This window comes from Curcuma longa, chromosome 16 (assembly GCF_044706935.1).
Source record: "Curcuma longa cultivar G26 ecotype Majalengka, Jawa Barat chromosome 16, ITB_CL_G26_1.1, whole genome shotgun sequence".
NCBI classification, from domain to species: Eukaryota; Viridiplantae; Streptophyta; class Magnoliopsida; order Zingiberales; family Zingiberaceae; genus Curcuma; species Curcuma longa.
Genome location: NC_133876.1, coordinates 10908859 through 10930473, shown reverse-complemented (window position 1 = coordinate 10930473; position 21615 = coordinate 10908859). Strand labels below are relative to the sequence as shown.

General features: G+C 38.1%; 2 protein-coding genes and 1 pseudogene across 2 annotated transcripts; 1 reads left to right on the top strand and 2 right to left on the bottom strand.

Moving 5' to 3' along the window:
- Window positions 1-513: 513 nt before the first annotated feature.
- Window positions 514-1777, bottom strand: LOC141847998 (fasciclin-like arabinogalactan protein 2). Its single transcript, XM_074736112.1, is given in 2 exon segments — window positions 514-696; window positions 698-1777. Coding segments are annotated over 2 exon segments (1263 nt in total).
- Window positions 1778-10517: 8740 nt separating this feature from the next.
- Window positions 10518-12220, bottom strand: LOC141846898 (E3 ubiquitin-protein ligase WAV3-like). Its single transcript, XM_074734929.1, has 3 exons — window positions 12110-12220; window positions 11919-11996; window positions 10518-11837 (listed from the first exon to the last, which is right to left on the bottom strand). The coding sequence occupies exons 1-3, from the start codon at window positions 12218-12220 to the stop codon at window positions 10518-10520; spliced, it is 1509 nt and encodes a 502-aa protein (XP_074591030.1).
- A 3747-nt stretch (window positions 12221-15967) lies between these two features.
- On the top strand, window positions 15968-21479 carry LOC141847763 (uncharacterized; annotated as a pseudogene).
- The last annotated feature ends 136 nt before the right edge of the window (window positions 21480-21615 follow it).

Genomic DNA, 21615 nt, shown 5'->3' with positions numbered 1-21615 from the left:
AGTAATTTTACGTATTAAGATTCCCCTTGAGAATTGGTAAATTAGTAAATAAAATTTTTTGTCTCTTGGTTACTAATCAGTCAATGAAAGTAACAAGTTTATCTCTCTCTTGCATGAAAGCTGATGGAAATCAGTAAATGAAGGTGCCTGTTCTTCCCCAAACACACCATGTGCAATGAATAAAACGGCAGTCTCTCTGTTTCGCTCAATCCAACAATTTACTCTGTTTTTTAGCTGCAATCCGGCAAGACTATAAAGTAGAAAACAGCCAAATATAATCAAAACTTTGCCAAGCAGATCAAAGAAAAAGAAAAAGAGATGGAAAAAATCCCAAGGAAAATTTACTGAACACAGTGCAGATCTCGATTTGCAGAGCAATCATTGCCATTTCATTCCATGCAAAATCACGCAACACGATGAACAAGAACAGAGCAAGTTTATTACGAAGAGAGCGAAGACAAGGAGATGAATAAGAAGAATACAAAAGAAAAATACAGTGATTAATTGATTTAATCATGCAAGGAGCACGGCGGCTGCGGCGGCGGCTAGCGACGTCCAGGCCGCGGAAGCGGCGCTGGTTGCTCGGAGCGCGGCATTGTCCGCCGCAGTCACGTCGTCGGCGGGCGCCTCTTCTGGGCCAGATGGGACGGGCGGCGAGGCGCCGTGCCCGGTAGCCTTGTGCTTGGCTGCAGCACTTGTTTTTCCTTTTTGGCGCGGCGGCCGGCGCCGGTGCCGGCGCGTCGGCGGTCTCCTTTTCCGGGACCTTGAAGAGCTCTCGCGGCTCCAGCACCTTGTCGACGGCGTATACGGCGGCGGGGTCCTGGTCGATGAGGGTGGCGGTGATGGCGGCGGTGACGATGTGGGTCTTGATGGTGATGGCGTCGCCGTCGCTCCGCACCGTGTACTTGTAGTTCTTGTCGTGGGTGTCGGTGGCCAGGGTGGAGAAGGGGCCGTCGGCGTTGGCCTTCAGGAGCTGCGGCGAGTAGTAGACGGGCATTCCGTGGTAGAGGAGGAGGCTGGTTTTGCCGGCGGCGGTGAGATTCCTGTACTTGGGAGAGAAGGCGGAGACGGCGTCGTCGTCGGGGCAGAAAACGGTGAGGCCGGTGTCGAGGTTGGACTGGAAGGACTTGAGGACGTCGGGGGTGGCGAGGAGGAGATCGACGAAGTCCTTGCAGCCCTTGTTGGCCATGAGATCGGTGAGATTCACAGGGCCCGGCGCCGCCACAGGAGCCTCTGCTTCCGGCGAGGTGAGGATGGTGCTGATCTGGAGGACGGAGATGTTATAGGGGATCTCCTCGACGGACTTGACGAAAGTGGCGGGCGAGGCGCCGCCGGCGTCCTCGGAGACGAAGGTGACCTTGCCGCGCAAGTGATCGGTGATGTTGATGTAGCCGGAGGTTCCGACGGCGTGGCCGGACGACTGGAAGACGGAGGAGGAGGAGGTAGAGCCGCCGGTGAGCAGGTGGAGCTTCTTGGCGCCGTAGTAGTCGGTGAGGATATGGAGGGAGAGGACGTTGCGGAGGGTGGGGAGGGAGAGGTGCTTGGCGAGAAGGTCCTTCATGCCGGTGTTGTCGACGACGAGCAAGGTGATGGTGAGGCGGCGGTTGATCTCGCTGGCCAGGTGGGTGGCCGACAGGTAGTGATTGAAGGTGGAGAACTCCGGGTGTTGCGCCAGGATCTTGGTGATATTGTGGGCGCGCGCCGCCGGGAGGAGTGAGGCGGCGGCGACCACCGCCGCCGCCATGGAAGCGGCGAGGAGAGGGGAAAATCGGCCCATGGCAAACGCTGGCTGATTCAGGTGCTGGTGAAGGACGGCGGCATGGCCAGATCTGGCAGATTTAAATCGTGGGCGGTGAAGCCTGAGAGGACTGGGCCATGCTAGATGTTTAGTCGGTCGAGTTTTAAAAAAAATATTAATATTTGATTTTAAATTTAAAAAATAGATGTGATATACAAATTAATTCGAAAAATATAAATTTGGACATTCCATTTTAATTTTTTTTATCAAAAAAATAATACATTTTATCTGATACAATTATCATTCAATAATGTTTTTATTATTATCATGTCTATATTTTTCGCTTAAATATTAAATCGATCAAGTAAATTATAACCATTATAATTTTATAACCACTATAATTGAGTTGTCATACAATTATATAACAACTACAGTTTCATTGATACGATATTATACTATTGTAGAGATATTTTGATTGAAATCGATATGAATAAGTAGTATCAGAGTCATGTGATATGAAAATAATTTTTTTTAAAAAAAAATTAAATGATTTTGCACTAGAAAATCGTGTAGTTATAGGGCTATATCAGTAACCAATTGTAGATATCTGAACAAACTTTAATTTGAGATATTATACATAATGTAATTCAACTCGAATCAAAAGTTATAACCTTTTCAAACTTATGTGTCCTTGATGATCTCTCTTCGCTCCTTAAACCTTACCCATGTTGTAACAATTACAGTTTTATAACTGCTACAATGTGGTCCTTTATTTAATATTTATGATTGTAATAGCTACAAATTGTAATTGCTACAATTGTAAAAGTAGCTATACAATGTGAATTTAATATGTGTCAGAAGTTAATAGTATATGAGAGTATTTATGGGTTGATTTTATAAGGTATTAAAGTGTCCTTTTTATAAGAAATTAAAGTGGATAATATTATATATGAAAATATTTTTTTTAATAATTTTAAGGATTAAAATTATTTAGAGCTAATTTAAGTTTGATTTTAAATGATATTTTTGCACCTGAAATCGTGTAGGTACGGGCTTTATCTTGTAATCAATTATAGATCTCTGAACAAACTTTAATTTGTGATATTATATGTCATGTGATTCAATTCGAATCAAAAGTTTTGATTTTTTCAAACTTATGTGCCCTTGATGATCTCTCCTCACTCCTTAAAGTTTATCTATATTATCACAACTACAATTACATAATTGTTATAATGTGGATTCAATCTACTTATCTAATATTCACGTTATAGTAGCTACGAAATTGTAATTCCTACAACTGTATAATTTCGTAACTGCTATAATGCGTCTTTGATTTAATATATGTGTCATAAGCTAATAGTATACCGGAGGATATTTATGTCATTTTATAAGGGATTGGGTGTGTCCTTTTAAGGGATCAAAGTAGGGTATCTTTTGACTATTTGAAAAAAAAATGCCCTTTGCTCTTTGTCCAATAATTTTAATTGGAGCGCAATTTAAAATAAAAATTTAAAATTTAATTTAATTTAAGTTCCAACTTTAATTCAAACAGCATGTAACTGTAGCTCAAGATAGATTAAAAGGATGGAATATTAAAAAAGGTTGTTTAAGCTAGCATATTAAAGTTAATTGTTAAAAATCAAAAAAAATATATATTAAAATGATACTCATTTTATTAATATCTAAAATACTTTTATATCAGCCCTTATTCAGGAATAATTTTACTGTTTAGTTTGATAAAATTTTCATTTATATTTGTTCAACAATAATAGAATATATAAAATAAATAAATTTGAATATTAGTAAATTTGATTGATATTCATGAATAATTTATTTATTAATTTAAGTAAAATAATTATAATTTTTTATTCAATATATAAATAAATTTGAATATTAGTAAATTTGATTGATATTCATGAATAATTTATTTATTAATTTAAGTAAAATAATTATAATTTTTATTCAATATATAAATTTTATAATTTTTTATAATATAAAATTATTTATAATAAATTAAAAATAAGAAAAGTTAAAAATAAGAAAAGTTGAGCTCCATAAACAATTTTAGACAAGATCGATAATTAAATAAATAATCTTGAGCACAATTAAGTCCACTTTAACTTGCCTCATTTATATTCCTAAATTTTATATTAATTTTGACAAAAATTACTATAAATAATTTTGATCAAACTGATATAATATAGATTAAAATATTCAAATTGTGCCTTAAAGTATGGTAGGATGGTAAGAAGAAAGATTTTTTTCTTAAATAATTAGAGTTCAAATGAATAATATTACATTCTTGTCTTGAATGAGATCTCATCCCAATGAAAATCTTAACTCAAACTTGCAGTCACATGCATAAATCAGGGATTTACTTGGTATCCGCCTCTTAGTCAAGTAATCCAAGGCCTACTCTTAGTGATCTCTCTCCACTATGAACTTCTCCTTTTTGAATACCTTCCGGAGATAGAAAAACCTCTTATAAGCTATTCTTACAACAAACACAAGTAAATACAAAGATTCAAACACAATCAAAAGAAAACGAAATAAACACATTTATACAAGTGAGTTTTGCTTTGGATGCTTGATGTTGCTTTGAAATGTCTTTTGTTGGTCTGGAAATACAACAGTACTTCGTCCTCAAATTCTCAAGAATTGGCACTGAAAATCTCCTCAAAATCCTTTTTTAAAGCCTTTAAGTCAGATTGATTTTCACTTATCAATCGACTGATCGTAGTATCAATCGATTGATATGTCTCCAATACTATTCTTGTCGTTGAATTACATTGAACATATTGAAATTCCGTCTGATTTTGTCAATTTTTCAAATATTAATCGAATCGATTTGTGAATCAGTCGATTGATTAGGTTGATTGAGCGATTAGTCGAATCAATTATCTTTTGTTCACTTCTGAAATAACACTTAGTTGACTAATGATTATGATCAGTCAAATCAATTCTCTTTTGTTCTCTTTTGAAATAACACAATCAACTGATGATCCTGATCAATCGAATTGATTCACTTCTATTCGATTCTGATCAAAATCAATCAACTAATACACATAATTAATCAACTAATATTGAGTAAATTATAGATAACTAAACGAGCTCTGTTTCATACCTTAAATCATCTCATTCTGATTTCTAAATTAAAAATTATAACCTTCAGAAGTTTGCTATGTAAGGACTTTCTCGTTGCATAGCTTCCAATCAACCTTGATATGTCGGGACTTTGACTTTCTCGTTGCATAGCATCTGATTAACCTTGGCTTACGAGACTTCCTCATTGCTTAACATCCAATCAACTTTGATCTGTCGGGACTTTATTATTGGCTGATATCTAGTCAACTTTGACTTGTATGGACTTCACACCTCATGTCATCTCCCTGTTGGACTTTCGATTGTCAAGTATCCGGTTAACTGTGACTCACTTAGACTTTCTTCTTGTGCTAACTCCATGTTGGACTTTCGATCGTCAAATGTTTGATCAGCATGATCCATTTGGACTTCCTATTTGCCAACTCTCGGTTGGATTTCCGATTGTCAATTATCCGATCATCCATAATCCACTTAGATTTTCTATCTTGTGTCAACTCCATAGTATTCGATCAACCATGACCTACTTGACATCTCACTTTACCACCTGACATATTGATCAAATATTGAAATCCCAACTCGAGCTTGATAAACTTGGTCAATATTGACTAAAGGTCGATTGCACCAACAACGCATGCATGCAGCGTTCGAACAACTAATGACGCAGAAGCACCACGTTAGGAGCCACCTCTCTTTTTGAATTTACTTGGTGGGTAGAATGGGGGTCGAATAGTCCACTCCCAAGATTAGTCGGTATAAACTGGATACTAGTATAAAAATATATATTCAAAATTGCCCCCTCCCTTCGACACTACGCAACGATAAGAGGCACGGTAAGATTTCTCATGCATCAAGGGTTCGATTCTCATATTGAATAACATTACGCCCGTAGTGCTCAAACTACTAGAACAATTAAACTATCGTGTCAGGAGTCATTGTACTTTCGAATTTATATTCAATTGGCAAATCAGGAGGACGTCGTCAACCTTCAAGACTAATTGAACTTAAGTGCTAGGTATATGGAAAACAAAAAATATTCAAAATTGTTACAATAGTATTGAAATATTTTTGATCAAATTAAAATAATTATAATTAAATATATATATATATAGTAGTACTCTACGGGTAGTGTAATACTTTTAATGAAATTAAAATAATTTTATTTTATGTTACGGTAGTTTTAATCCTAATTAATATAAAAATATTAGAAAAAGAATATTTTTAAGATAAAAAATAAAATGAGAGGTCTTTTGATATTTTTTTTCAATATAATAAGACACTCTTTGAACACCTTTTTTTTTTCAAAAACTAAAAAAATAAAAAACATTTCAAAGATAATAAATAATTCATATATTAATTTCTTAATTCATTAGTATTTTTTGTTATTTTATTAGTATTTAATATTATTTACTTTTTAATATAGATTATAATGGATATGGGCCCAAGTCAGGCACTAGATCCGATCCAGCAATTATGTGCTGATGTACCCAGCTCAATCAATTTTTATTTATTAATTCATATATTAAATTTTTATGATCTGATTAATTTTAAAATTGGATTATTCGATCCCATAGATCGATAATCAGATAAATTCCCTCCTGCGTCGTAACTAACTGTACTTTCTCGATTTAACTTCTCACAGATGGTCGTGGGGCCGACCGTGTGGGGCCGCTAAGGTGGCGGATCCACCTTTTTGCATAAAAAGATATTCAGATAAATTCAAAAAGTGTGAGTGAATCCTGATATGGTACCCTACCATTACTCATGGTTCAAACTCTACCAACATTCAAAAATACACAACATATGAGAGTCGACTTTATGACTGTAAAATATTTTTCTCCGAATTAGAGTGAATAGAACGAGAGTTATTTAGATTAGGGATTGTGATGAGATTCAGGACATTTATAGAAAAAATTAAAATAATTTTGCGGTCAATTTAAAATATATTGGGACATGCAAGAAATCAAGTTTTATTTATTTAATAAAATAATTAAATCAAATTAAACGTAAAATGAATAAAGCGAAATTATTGGTCAGTTTGATTTAATTTCATTTTATAAATTTAAGTTGGATTCGAATTTGATTTGAGATTGATTCATTTAGATATTATTAAAATTTTAATTTAATTTTTTTAATTATCTAAAACTTTTATATCTTTTAGTTAGTTAATTAGCTTGATTTTAAAAGCTTCTATATTTATTTAACATATTGATAAAAACTTTATTTATAGACTAATATAGGTGAATATTGTTAGCAAACAATTAATAATATTTATTTATTTCAATAAAAAAAGATCGAATTCGTCACTCCAACGGCTCCACACAATCAGTTTTACGATTATCTATGAGGAGGTAAATAGAAAAACTACAGTTGATCACGATGGAAGAGGACATTATCTTGACTTTGTCGAAATTTGACACTTGTCCACTTCAACAAGTTTGCTCCGTCGTAACTAATTCAACTATGTCCCGAAGACATATTTAATAAGAAAATGATAACGCTAGAAGGAGGGCTTGAGCCTCCATTAATCATTTTTATTTATGGACATTAAAGAAGTGAACAAGTTGAAGTTTATTTATTTAATTTAATAAATTATTAAATTTATTTATTTAATTGAATCAATATAAATAATCTTTTAAAACTAAACTAATTCATAAACATGTGTTCATTTACAACTTTATCTTTATCAAGCTATATTAGACATAACCCACTTTGAGCTAGATCATAAGCGTTATTTTTTTTTCTAAATCATCAAAGGGCCGTCTTATTTTATTTTATTTTATTAAAAAAAGACATCCCACCTCATTATTCAATCATATATAATTACTCATTTACTATTAATACTATTTAGTACTACTATCTCCTATTTAATTTCTGAATGGGTTGGACACATAGTAGTTAAGAAATTATAACTATTACACGTGAATAAAAATGATAAAAATTCATATTATAACAGTTATAAAGTCATAATAACTACGACATACTTGACTAATACAAAATTTAAATGGAAGATAATAATATCAAAGAGTATTTAAGGAATTATACCTGATTTAAAAGTAAAATAGAAGGTCTTTTTAATAACAAATCAGACTCATTTTGATTTTTGCCCTTAAGAAAATGACTTTTTAGAGATAAACAGGTGTCATTTTGTCAAGGAAAAAAATTCATATTTTAAGTGTTATGTTATAAATACTTTCAAATCAATTCCTACATTATTATCATAAGTTATACAATTTTTTGGAATATAAAATTATTTTGAAAAATAATATTGGGAAACCTGATATAAATTTTTAAAAACAAAAATATATATATTTATAAAAATATAATTTTAAAATTATCATAAAATATTTTTTAAAAGTACCAAAGGCCAAATTAAAACAAAATGTACAAATTTAAAAGTAAAATACTTTTTTAAAGAAAGAAGTGAAATATAAATTAAAAACAATAATAATTTTGGTAAAAAATAACAATTTTATCCAAAATTACTATAATACAATTATATATGATTATTTATTGAGTAGTTGTTGAACAAATTTAACATGATTCTACAGGGGCGGAGCCAGAGGGGGGCAGGTAGGGGCCATCGCCCCTAGCTTTTTGAAATTATTAATATTTTAATATATTTATTTTAAAATTAATAATTAAATATTAAATATTTAAAATATGATCCCCTCTCATGGAAACCTGCCTCCGCCCCTACTAAATGCCACAACATGATCACTACTTTGTAGATAAACTAATTTCAGTATTTGAATTGATCGATCTACCCAACATATTTTACCTAATTTATCTTTCAAAATGTGAAGTTTCTTGATTTTTTCTAAACCCTATCATTCTACTTATCCTAGCCACTCTTGTCAACTTAGCGAATTGATCAATTTACTCATGTCAAACTCGACAAGTTTGTCGGACTCAATTAGATTAGCTCATTTAACTCACTTAATTGGCTCAATCCATCCAATCTCGATTGTTATGGGTGTTATGATCTGACCCGCAAAGACCAGTCAAAGGTTGAGACACGTCGGACAGAAGGTTAACTTGACCCTATATCTAACTCACTCCAACTCGGCCACTCACTCAACCCATTCGGGAGCCGCTACTCACCCACCCACTCGGGAGCCCGACTCCCAACTCGACCACGCTCTGCTCGACTCCCAACTCGGCCACGCTCTACCTGACTCCCAGCTCGGCCTAGCTCTACTCGAACCCCAGCTCGGCGTTGCTCTACCCAAACCCCAGCTTGGCCTTGCTCTACCCAAACCCCAGCTTGGCCGATCGCACAACCATAGCCCCTGAGCACACTACCAAGGTACCAAGAGCAAGAGCCCTAGCTCCCGACTTGTCGAGAACGCGGTCAAGCTCGGACTCCACTCGACCATGCCCGATCCCTGCTCAGCCCCTACCGATTCCCTTTCCTGTCTTTATCAGTCAGTCAAATCACCACCAAGAAATTATGAGTAATTATGTGACATGATAATCTGTCCCTTGTTATCGTACTATGGTACTAAATGATGCGACTTCATGCTATTATGACAATGATGAGATATTTTTCACATCCTGATGGGACATATCTTTTGATAAAATCTCACCACGCGGATATTCTCCTTAATTAACGACAAGACAGATCGCCGATATGACTCTCTCCCTTCTTCGCCTATATAATCTTCTTTCTTTGCACATATAGGTACATACGCTCGCATCCTCAACACACTTCTTCATCCAAATTTCTTCTTCTTATTCGTTCAGTGACTAACTTGAACGTCGGAGGGGTCAAGCCAGGGCAACCTTGGCCTTCCTTCTCACCGTTGTGGTGTTTGCAGGATCCTGGAGATCACCGTCTTCTTCCTCCTCTTCGCATGGTCAACTTTGGTGTTGAGTGGTCGATGACGCATCTGTAGAGCGATCTCAACAGGAACATCTATGAAGAGGTATGAAATTCTTTTTTAGATAGGATCTGAAAGAAATAGGAAGGCTGGAATTCCAATAGATATATTGTTATTCTCTAATTCACCTTATGTGGTGAGTAATAAGCACCACCCATGTGGTTAGGTCAAAGTCACAAGTCAAACTGAGTTGAGTATCAATGACAAGACTAAACTATACTCGATCTAGATGGGGGCTCAAGTCAGATCAAGTCAAGATCGAGTACTAATTGATTCACTCGGGAGTGTACGCCCGACTTCTTGACGTCCAACTCTTCAACTCCCGACTCCTCCTCGCTCGATTCCTTGACACCCAACTCATCCAAGCTCGACTCCTCGATTCTCCAACGTGACATCTCCTAACCCCTCACGCTTGACTCATCTATAAGCACCCCCGTATTTCCGCCGCACGTACTTAAGCGTGGAGGGCATGGCTAGCGAAGGATGCAGGGAACATGGGACCTCGAGAGAACGTGGCATCCCTTAACTCGAACGTGGCCGAGTGGGGATGCGGAGAGACAAACGTGGGAGTTGTGGAAGTCATGTCTCTCTTTACCGGATAGTATAACGGAGAGTCCGCTCCCATAGGCACAGATATGCACACACAATTTCGACCACTTCTTTTCTCTGTTAACGGGAAAGAAATCTATGTTAATCCATGAACATCAGTGACCAAAGACAGATACACAGATCAGGATCAAGTTAAGGTGCCAATTTAAACTAAATTAAGACCAAAATGAAGAACCATGTCGATCGAGTCAGAGCTTGTGCCCATGCAAATGCTTGGCCCATCGCCGAGCCATGAGAGGGTCGAAGTAATCCCCACCCTCGCCGCATCCACTTCCTCCTCCGATCAAGGCCCATTCGTCGTCGTTATCTTCTCCTCTTCTAGTCTTCTCCCCTGCCTCCACCGCCGCCGCCGCCACCACCACCACCTCCCCTGTTCTCACCGCCTGCTCAGCCCCCAACGCTTCCACGTAACTGTACCCGACGGTGGTGAACCCGCAGTCCGCCACCCAATCCAGGGCGATCCTCCTCTCCTCTCCGCCCCTCATGTCGCCCAACCGCACCACCCCCACGCCCACCCTCACCTGCGCATCCATCACCGCGCCTCCGACCAGTCGACCCAGCAGGTCCTCCAGCTCGTGCATCACGAACCCGGATCGGAAGCCGAAGCCGAATCCGACGTGGAATCTGTGCACCGGGATGGGCGCCTGCAACAGGTCCCTGCACACGTAGCTCCGAGTTGGGTGGTCGGAGAGGTGGAGAATGCAGGCCAGCGGGTTGCGGTGCCGCCTTTCCTCCAGTATCTTCACCGCCTTGCGCAGGCCCTCGGCGGGCTCGGCCTCGCCCAGGTAGAAGAGGCGGTCGATCGCCGTCAGCGCAGCGCGCTTCCCCTGCGCCGTCATGCGGCGCAGCGGTAGGGCGCGCGTGGGGGCGGTCGAGTGGGTGACGATCGCCAGGCGATCCGCCGGTCGCATCCAGAACACCACCAGCGCCATGGCCTGCCTGAGCAGCCGCAAGTGAGGGCCGTTGGGGCTCGCCACCAGGACGAGGTCGGTCGGCGGCTGAGGCGCAAGCTTCACGGAGAGATAGGCGGCGGTCCTCCTGTTCCCCGCGCGGAGAGGCGACGCGCTACGCCGTGCCTCCGTGTGACAGCGGTGGTGGTGCAACGCCGGCGGCGGCGGCATCAGAGGAGGAGAAAGAGAAGAAAAGCACGGCGGGACGACAAGCGCGAAGTGGAGGCGAGTCCGGTCGGCGGCGCGGAGGTCGACTGGGTCATCGTCGTTGTAGCGGGTGGAACGGAGAAAAGAGAGGCGATTCACGCGCGAGGAGGCGATGGAGTGGTCGAGGATGCGAAGGAAGGGGTCGGCGGCGGCAGCGCAGGACTCGCGGGGGAGCTGCGACCACTGGGCACGGCAGATGGGGCAGGTGACGCTGCCATGGCGGACATTGGAGGCGATACATGGGAAGTGGAAAGCGTGACCACACTGTGCGGTGAAGATGGCCTGGCCGCTACCCTCGCCGTCACCGCCTCCGGCGACGGCGAGGATCTCCAAGCATATTGCACAAAAACTCTGCAAGATTTAACTTCCGATCAATATTCAAAACCAAATCTTTAATACATCCAATTATACTGCTTAATCATCGAACAAAACCTTCGCTGCAACTTCTTTTGGCTCTGTTACGTCCACTTTCACTTTATCATCTCTGTTGCTGGTCGCAGAACATGATATCTGAAATCCATTACGAGACAGAGACAGATAAGAACAAGAAAAGGAGTAATTTCTCAGGACAATTACAGTAACGATCAAACAGATGATAGTAAAGAGAAGGATATCGAGTTTACAGTTTTGATGTGTGGGAAGAGAAGAGCGTCGTCATTAACGTTGCAGAAGGAAGCGCAGGAAATCCCACACTGCTTCGCCGCGATCCTCAACGTCGACGATCCTCCGCCCATTCTCCTCTCTTCCTGCAGGGCTGCAACGAAGCCACACACCGCTACTACTCCTGCTTTATCTCTTCTCTTCGGAGTTCAGGTCTCTGATCTGCTCCACTGATTATGTCGATGTGTTAAAGCGATTCTTCAGACAGTCGCAGTAAATGCCTAAAGAGAAGATGAAGATGTGGTTTGGTTTGCATGGATCTGACAAGACGTGTTGTTCTTTAACGTGGTTCGACAGTCAAAGCCTGGTCAAGCATCGCTTTACTTTTTATGAGAAGATCCAGAAACAGATGCACAAAGGGCAAGGTGCAGTGTGGTGGTTGAGCTTGGTTGGAAATTGTGTGAAGATGGCTCGATTAGCTTATTCCACACTCAAGAAGAAGAAGAAGAAGAAGAAGAAGAAGAAGAGAAAGCTTTGCTTGTGCTTTCAGATAGCAGCAAACAGTGGCGACTGCTCGATCGATCTATTTCTTGTCACACTCACTGTTCGCGAGGCGCTGCAAATCATGCATACAGAAAGAAATCAGGGTTATCCGCCATTTTCTTTTGGAGAGCTCTTTATGTCTGCTGACTGCTGTTTTGGGGGGTCAAAAGCAAAGAAACTAAAAGAAAAAGAGGAAGAAAAGCGTAGTTTGGTTGTCACGCCGGGCAAATTCTGCTGCATCACGAGATCCTTATACGTTTCTGTGCGTAGAAAACCAACTAAAGCAGCCGAATCAAGGGAAAACCAACTTGAATATCTTCGAGTGTCAACAGTAACCGAGCTAGTAACCGAAGAAGTTCATGAGAGAATCAAATTTTGGATTGAGAGCTAGTTATTGACACTCTTCTCAATTATCTATCTTATTTATTAAATAAGCTTCTCTTCTTCTTTTTCTTCTTCTGCATTAAATAAGCTTGAACAATATGAAATTTAATTCAAATGGATTCATTTACAGACCTATTAACACATAAGGTTATGGCCAACTTTCTAATGATAATAAAAAAGCAAGGGTAAAAATTACAAGGAGATTTTTTTTTTCAAATCATAAAATGACTTCGTATCCGACTAGTAACACATGTACAATTATACAATTACCTTTCAATATTTTCAATATATAATTATTATTATTATCTCTCATTTAAATCATGAACCGGAGGCACATTGTACTACTATGAAAAAGTAGCTATTGCAATACGTATAGTAGCTACGGGTTCGTAGTTGTTATAATGTGAATGTTAGATAAGTAAGTCAAATCCGTATTGTAGTAACTACAAAATTTTAAATACTGTAATGCAAATGGTAGATGAACATGATTAAATCCCCGTACAACATGAATGTTTTTTAATAAGTTAAGTATGCATTATAACAACTATGATACTATAACTGCTATAACATGTATAACAATTATAATTTTGTAAAAAGAAAGAGTAAAAATTAAAAGGAGATTTTTTTTCAAATCATAAAGGGCGTTCCACTTTAATTCTTTTATCAAAATGACTTCTCATTCTACAAGTGCATGTATAATTACGCAACTGTCTTTCAATAACACGTAGCATTTACAAACCATAGTTGTTACAATATGTGTTAAGTGATTTCATAGCTGCTACAAGGTGAATGTTAGGTGAGCAGGTTGAATCTGTATTGTATCAACTACGAAATCGTAATTGCTATAATGTAAATGGTAGATGAACAAGATTGAATCCGGATACAACATGAATGTTATTTTACAAATTAAGTATGCATTATAATAACTATGATACCATAGCTGCTATAACATGTATAACAATTATGATTTTGGAGTTGATACAATGCATTTGATCAGTTCAGAATTTAGACTGGAGAATGAAAATAGTGCACTGAAAGACAGTTCGGGGCCTAACAACCTACAGTGATGGGTCTGCCGACAAGGGCGAAGCCACATACAATGGTACCCGGGCTTTAGCTCGGGGGTCCATCCAGAACTTATTGTAATTTTCTTTTTATGTGCAATTATTTACTATGCAAAATTTGCTATTGGCTCAAGGATAGCATGGGGACTTTTTTTATTATTTGTTGTTAATTTTTTTTAACCCAGGCAAACTTAAATTCTTGATTCTGTCACTGTCTATCGAGGAGGTCCACGGCTAGTGCACTACCATGAGTGCTTTCGAATTTACATGAGGGGTGAACCAAGGGAGAGGGTCGTCTACTAAAGGTTCAGACACTTGGAATAAAAAAAAGAGAAAGAATAAGGTATGCAACACCTCTACTATTCCATGATCCTTATCTTGTCAATATGTTTTCTCCCAAAGCCAAACTATGAAGCTTCTTAGCTATTAGTTAATGGAGTAAACTCTAACAAAGTGTGTCTAAGAGAGAAGTGTAACACCTTGCCTTTTACAATAGCAATAACAAGTTTTTAGAACCCTTATGCTCTCTAAAAAGATGAACAATTGTCTAGTCGATTGAATAAAGTTAGAAAAATCTCCCTTATTCGATTATGATCTTGTGAAGCGTTCACACGTTAGGGTGCCCTCGAGGCATAATTGAGTTGGTTACAATGAACAATTGTTGAAGTGGACAAGGATTGAATAAGCCGAGGCAATGCCCTCCTCCGTTGTGACCAAAACTCTCGATTTACCTCTTCACAGATGATCGTGGGGTTGACCGTTATGATCTTTTGCTGAACTGAAGCACGTTAGAGTGTAGAACTAAAACTAATGTTATGTGTGTCCAATCTTTGGATAAGCTTCTTCTTGGTTAGGTTGGCCCAAACTGCAGCACTCATATTTATGACTACCTCTCGCAAAGTGTCAAATTTGATGCAAAAAAATACTTTCGAGATACAGTGTGGTAGTAGGTGGCATGATGATTTTCTCAAGTAATTAGAGTTCAAAATTCACACAGCGTATGTATGTATATATTTATAATATATGATGTTTGAGCACTGTGTCAAGAGCTACCTTGCTTCCTGAATTCACTTCACTTCGTGCGAAATATGAAGTCAGATTGTATATCTAAGGATTAGTTGATTTGTAAGATCTAGATACCTTATAAATAAAAAATTCCATGCAATAATTATACACTACTGGATATAGGATGAGACTTTTTTTGATAAAAAAATAAAATATGATATTTTTTTTATTATTCAATAAAAAAAGACATTCTTTTAATTTTATCCAAATAATTTTAATTAAAATTACACTACTTTAAAATAAATTTAATTAAAATTATACTATTTTAAAATAATTTTATCCAATGTCCTTTCAAGATGGTTACAAAGAGATATTTCGAATATTAAATTATGAATAAAATATTATTTTAATATATATATATTAAAAAAAAATTTTTTTAATAATACAAATAATTAATAATTGTGTACCTTCAAGTGTCAAAACTAAGCAATTGTAAATGGAGACAGCTGAAGTTAATAAATTTTTGGGTTGGTGAAATATATTTTCTAAAATTTTTTTCGCGTTGACTTTGTATCGCGTTTCGGGACTTAATCTTCTTCTGGTCAACCCTGTATTTTATCGTTGACATTCGATTCAATTTTACGTAATTACCCTCTTTATACGTGGCTACCACTTTGTTTTTTGAATTCGAAACCAATACTTTTTTGGTACTACATTATACGATAAAATAACAAAGGGTATTTTCGTACTTTCACTTTTAGAATACAAAGTCCAAGCTCTTGGATCACCGCTCCACGTGATCATCTCGTGTTCTTCCCCACTTCATACGAACGATCAAGCATCATCTTCATCGTCACCGCGTTTGAATCAGCCTTCAGATTCTTCTTCCCCTACTCCATTTGAAGATCCATCACTCGAGGAGGAAGCTTCGAGGGAGCTTCTTCTCTCGCTTTAGAGAGGTAAAGACGGAAAGGAGGAGAGTTTCTTCTGCTGCCGCAATCTGGTCTCCAGAAGAGGAGGTTTGTGGAAGCTTGAGATCGGAGGATTTCTCAACTTTTGATTATTATTACTTTTTGCCTCTACAAAAATGACCGACCTGCTTCAGGTAGCGCACATCCGTTCTTCTTCGTTCCGTCAATGTCTTCTTCTTTTTGATGTTTAGGAACAGTTTGACCTAGTTCCTCAACTAAACCAGTATCCAAAAAGGCGATTTGATGCTTGAGAGGAACGATGATCCTCGATTGTTATGAACACTTTGTAGAAATCCCATGTTTTCATTCATTTTCGGTCTCCAAAAGAGAAGATTCGTCTCGTAGATGAACAAATCCTTCTTAGGCACAGGTAATGTGGCTTTCAAGCAGAATAAAAAAAGTTTTTTCTCTCATTATTTTCGATTTACTCTGATTCAGGATGTGATATTTTAAAGGAATCACTGCCAAGCTTTGGAAGCCAGTGGAGACAGAATGTTCGGAACCCTAGCGCAAAGAGAAGAACCCAATGGGGTTGTCCCGCGAAGAAGAGCATATTGGATAACCTGGGCCATTTCCAATCCCAGGCCGAGTGCCATCACCACCTCACTCCCCAAGAAGAAAACCACTTTCTCTGTCAAATTTGAAGACATGTACGGGTTCACGGTCGAGGGGAACATCGACGATGTCAATGTCCTCAATGAGGTGAGGGAGAGGGTAAGGGATCAGAGCCGGGTTTGGATGGATCTTGAGGCAAGCAAAGGTGCAGACTGGTACCTGCAAACAAATGGTGGGCGGATGAGTGTCGTCTCGATGAAGTTGTCAAAGCTTACCAACACAATCACATTGAAGAATCTTGTCAGGAAGGGAATTCCACCAACGCTGAGGCCAAAAGTGTGGCTTGCAGTCTCTGGGGCTGAGAAGAAGAGATCCACAGTGCCTGAGAGTTACTAGGATGATCTCACCAAAGCTACAGAAGGAAAAGTTACACCTGCTACGAAGCAAATTGATCATGTGAGTGAGTGTACTTATCTTTGAGCACGGTAGTGTTGTTTGCAAGTAAGTTCAGATTCTTGCATATTGTCTTGTGTGGAAATTATATCTATTTGCCAGATCCTGGACTATCCCCTTTGCCATGTAGAATGATGTTAAATCTGAAGTGAATTGGGTTCTCTTAACACTGGAAATTTAAATTAGAAGATAATAAAGAAACACAAAAGTTTAGCCTACAGTCATATAAGAAACTTCCAGTTATCATGTTCGGAGTCTAAATAAGAATGCTTATTGTGGTCAGATTTTATTTGCAATATGCATATGCTGTCACTTCTAGTAATTTATCATATCTGTGTTTCTTCCATCATGGACACCACTTATGATACAATGAAATTTCTAGCACCAGTTTCTTTGAAAACCCTTCCTCCCTCCTTCAATCTACCAATCATTATTCTTCTATGTGATCAGTGTCCTGCTTGTATATATGAAGCAAAAGGCCTTTGACAAGGCATCTACACACTCAGACATATTTTCATTTCATCATAAAGAAAAATAGCATATATTTAGCTCAATGAGCTCACATATCATTGAGTTACTATTTCAGCTGGAACTCATCATTTTCACACTGCCAAAGCATAATATAGAAATTTTAACTGGTCCTTCATTTGAAAGAACAACATCCAGATTAAGGATGCCACACTTGTGTTTATTTTAGAATCGACCAATCTGTTTTGGTGGATGTGTTCATTTGCACTATTAATTTGATAAATAATGGACTATATGCAGGATCTTCCACGAACTTTCCCCTCTCATCCATGGTTGGACAGCCCTGAAGGTCAGGCATCTCTTAGGCGAGTCCTTGTTGGGTATTCATTTCGGGATTCCGATGTTGGTTATTGCCAGGTAAGGTACATCGAGCTTACTTTTGTCCCAAAACTTTAAAATGTTTCACAATTCCCCTGTAGCTTCTAAAATATTAGCTGATTTCTCAGGGACTAAATTATGTAGCTGCCCTACTTCTGCTAGTAATGAAAACTGAGGAAGATGCTTTTTGGATGCTTGCTGTCCTATTGGAAAATGTGTTGGTTAGTGACTGTTATACTGATAACCTTTCTGGGTGTCATGTAGAGCAGAGAGTGTTTAAAGATCTTCTTGCAAAAAAGTGCCCGAGGTTTTTATCTAACCTCTAGTCCAGGTTACTTGAATTTATGGGTTTTGATAATCCGCTTTTTCTTTAATTCAGGATTGCTGCTCATTTGGAAGCTATGGAATTCGATGTCTCTCTTGTAGCCACAGAATGGTTCCTATGCCTCTTTGCTAAAAGCTTACCTTCTGAGGTAACTATATAATTCAAGCTAATTTCTAAGTAGATGTGGGCAAATTATCTTCAGAAAATGACTGGCGTGATTGATTATCATAGGATCATGTTCTCCTACATTCAATATATAATTTTGCATTTTTATCTTTAATCTCATTGACTTGTATGGATGAAAGGATTGCCCCTAACTGAGCTACTTTTAACCCAATTTCTTCTTTAATAATCTTCTTTTTACAGTTAGTAATCTGTTATCGATTGCTTATAACTAGTATGCATTGAGTTCACTCTACTCCTTTGCTGGTTCCGGACGTTTGTAATACACAAGTTGCATTAACAACTGTGATGAAAAGGCCATTTGGTTCTTTCTCTTATGGTGTTTATGTCTTCGATATTTTCTTATGTTATCGCATATTGTATTATTGTCCTAGTTTTTTGTCAAATACTCAGGAATTATCTTGGTCTTTTTCAGACAACTCTGAGGGTCTGGGATGTCCTGTTTAATGAGGGGGCTAAGGTTCTTTTTCATGTTGCTCTTGCCATCTTTAAGGTACTTTATTTACTTACAAGCTGGTGAATCATGGGTGAAACTCGTAGTTCAACTCGAAATATTATGTGACACTATTTTTTTATAAGATGATTAACTCACTTCAAATTCCACAAACCCTGATTTAGAAAGAAAGTAATTGAATTTTTTTACCTAGTAGGAGTTCTTAATCTTGTGTTGACCAGTTTGATCTGGCTTCAGATGGAGGAGGAAGAACTATTACGCTCTCGTCAAATTGGGGAAGTAATAGATATGCTACAAACAACCACACATCATCAATACAACCCTGATGAATTGTTGACGGTAACTAATTTTTCTTGCTTTCTTGCTAGCCTTCCATCTTGATAAGTAGAGTACAATTGTGTTCCTTCCGAATAATTTTGGTCAGGGTACAATGAGACAATTGATTGGCTTTGTTGTTAGCAACCGGTTTAGCATCAAAAACTTCAGTAGTGTTATATTTCTACACATTAATGAGAATATGATTATCATAATCCCAAAGTTAGCATTCAAAATTTATGGCCTATATTTTACCGCAATTAGTGGGAATATTGTTGTCATGACCCACATGGTTCCTAACCCTAATGGATGAAATGAGATCTACTAGCTGCACAACAATTCCATTGGCATCGCTTGTGCTAATCGTTTGTCTATGTGATACGGGCATTATAAGAGACATGCACATGAGTTAACATGTAGCTACTTACTAGAATAGACCATATAACTAACAGACTAAAAGAACCTAAAGAAACGGAAAACAAACGAGGCCATGATCTACACGAGAAATCTCCGTGAAAATCCAGTAGCTAAATACTCCTCAAAGTAATCACTTGACTTCTCGATTTGACGCCCCTAGCATTTGCCTTAGGAAAATCTAGAAGCAAAAAAAAAAAAAGAAGAGATGTCAACTAGGCTCTTTAAGGACTCATTTGGGAGTTAAAGAACATGCTAGTAAAGCACCAAAATGAGAAGCAATCTATGTAACAATCATATTAGTAGGTTAAGAACTTTATTGAACCTTCCTAGGGTCACCAAAACTAAACTTACTGCTTTGAAATCCTACTGTCCTGTTTGATCTCCTGAGATTCTGTGTATTCTCACAGATCATCACCGCAGTCGTCTTTGGGCTAAGTCTTACAATGAGGCTACCACAGGAAAAGTATGCCTAAACAACTAATCACAGCAATCCTCTTTCTAAGTTATCATGGTGTCAGTCCTATTTGATGGAGGGAGGCCCTTAACACTAGGAGAAAAAAGTCCTACCTCAATGAATATTTGACTGAATTTGCTGTCATGAACACCAAGTAACACTTTGTGAGAGCCAGACCAAACAAGAAGATAATAGCCAAGGAAAACCTAAAAGTTCAATAGGAAGGGGATGGGCGATAGGATCTTTACAAGTAGAATTACTTTTGATCTTGAGGCAATTAGGGTGTTCACGACACACTAGCCAAACAAAGTTGTGTACTAAAAACAATCTCTAAAGGTCACTATCAACAACAAAGAGGCATGGGTTTAGCAAAATGTGGCATTAAAGGATGGGAAAGGATGCGCAAGAAATTGTCAATGCGAACCAAAGAAGTAACAAAGCAAATACGTTTGCTCGAACAAAAGAATGATCAAGCTTGATATTTGGCCCCCCTTGGTAGATCTGTTGTTGAACACCACAACTTTATGCAAAACTTAGCTGCAATTGAAAATTCATGGTGGTCTTGCAGAAAAACACACTTTAGGAAGATTAAGAGGGGAGGGGATGAGGAAGGTTTGCTTTTTTATCCTTGTGTGTTTTTGCCTGCTCAAAACTGTAGTCTGAGCCTATTGCAAATACTCTTGAATGGGGAGGGAGGGGAAATGACGATCGAGATTCCCTTCATTGTGAGATGCTTAGGCAAACTAGTAATTTACGCTTGAACTTACCAAAGAGTGCTTTGTAGTTAACATCACCATAGCACTCATAAACTTGTTGGAAACAAGATTGGGTGGGGATCGAATCTTCAAGGAGATAGAGAAGAAGGTGCAATTTGCTTGTTCTGTCTCTATCACTATGCAATTTGGGGTGCAAGAAACAAATTAGAGAAAAAAATATGTGAAAATTATTTAGTGGGCTATGTAGAAGAAGTAAAAAAGAAGGTATAACAATGCATGCTCCTCTTGAGTAAGAATGACAATTTGTGGGATGGAGTAAAGTTATTGTGCACCACCCTACTTACCTTTCATAAAATTTAATTATATATATATATATATATATTAGATTAACTATGTTCATTTTTCAGGTGGCTTTTGAAAAGATTGGTTCTATGACTACCAACACAATCACAAAGGAAAGGAAAAAACAAGAACCAGCAGTCCTGGCTGTTCTTGACGAGAGATTGAAACGACTCAATACTTTGCGAGATGGTTGAATGCATATAACTGAGTGAGATGGTCAAAGGCTCCCTTACAATCATAGAACACCAAGATCTCATTTCCACTTGCTTTAGGATTGTAACCAGCTTGATTTTTGCCCCATTCAAGTTATCTGTAAAACATTTTGTTCATTTCTCAAATGAAGTTCAAATTGGAACTGAAATTGGTGTTTCTTAGTAGGTCCTTGTAGGACTTGTACAAATACTTATTGATCTCAAGAATTATTGGATATTTGTCATGTGAACTCGGTCCGACTCATGCATCAGATTTGTGCAAGCAGAGCTTAATATGTGACCTTAGCGGT

Excerpts from the sequence above, each read along its gene's own strand:
- LOC141846898 (XM_074734929.1), bottom strand. The coding sequence starts at position 12,220 with ATGGGCGGAGGATCGTCGACGTTGAGGATCGCGGCGAAGCAGTGTGGG. Across the intron at positions 11,997-12,109 it reads TCTTCCCACACATCAAAACT|ATATCATGTTCTGCGACCAG; the intron begins GTAAACTCGATA and ends AATGGATTTCAG. Across the intron at positions 11,838-11,918 it reads CAAAAGAAGTTGCAGCGAAG|AGTTTTTGTGCAATATGCTT; the intron begins GTTTTGTTCGAT and ends TAAATCTTGCAG.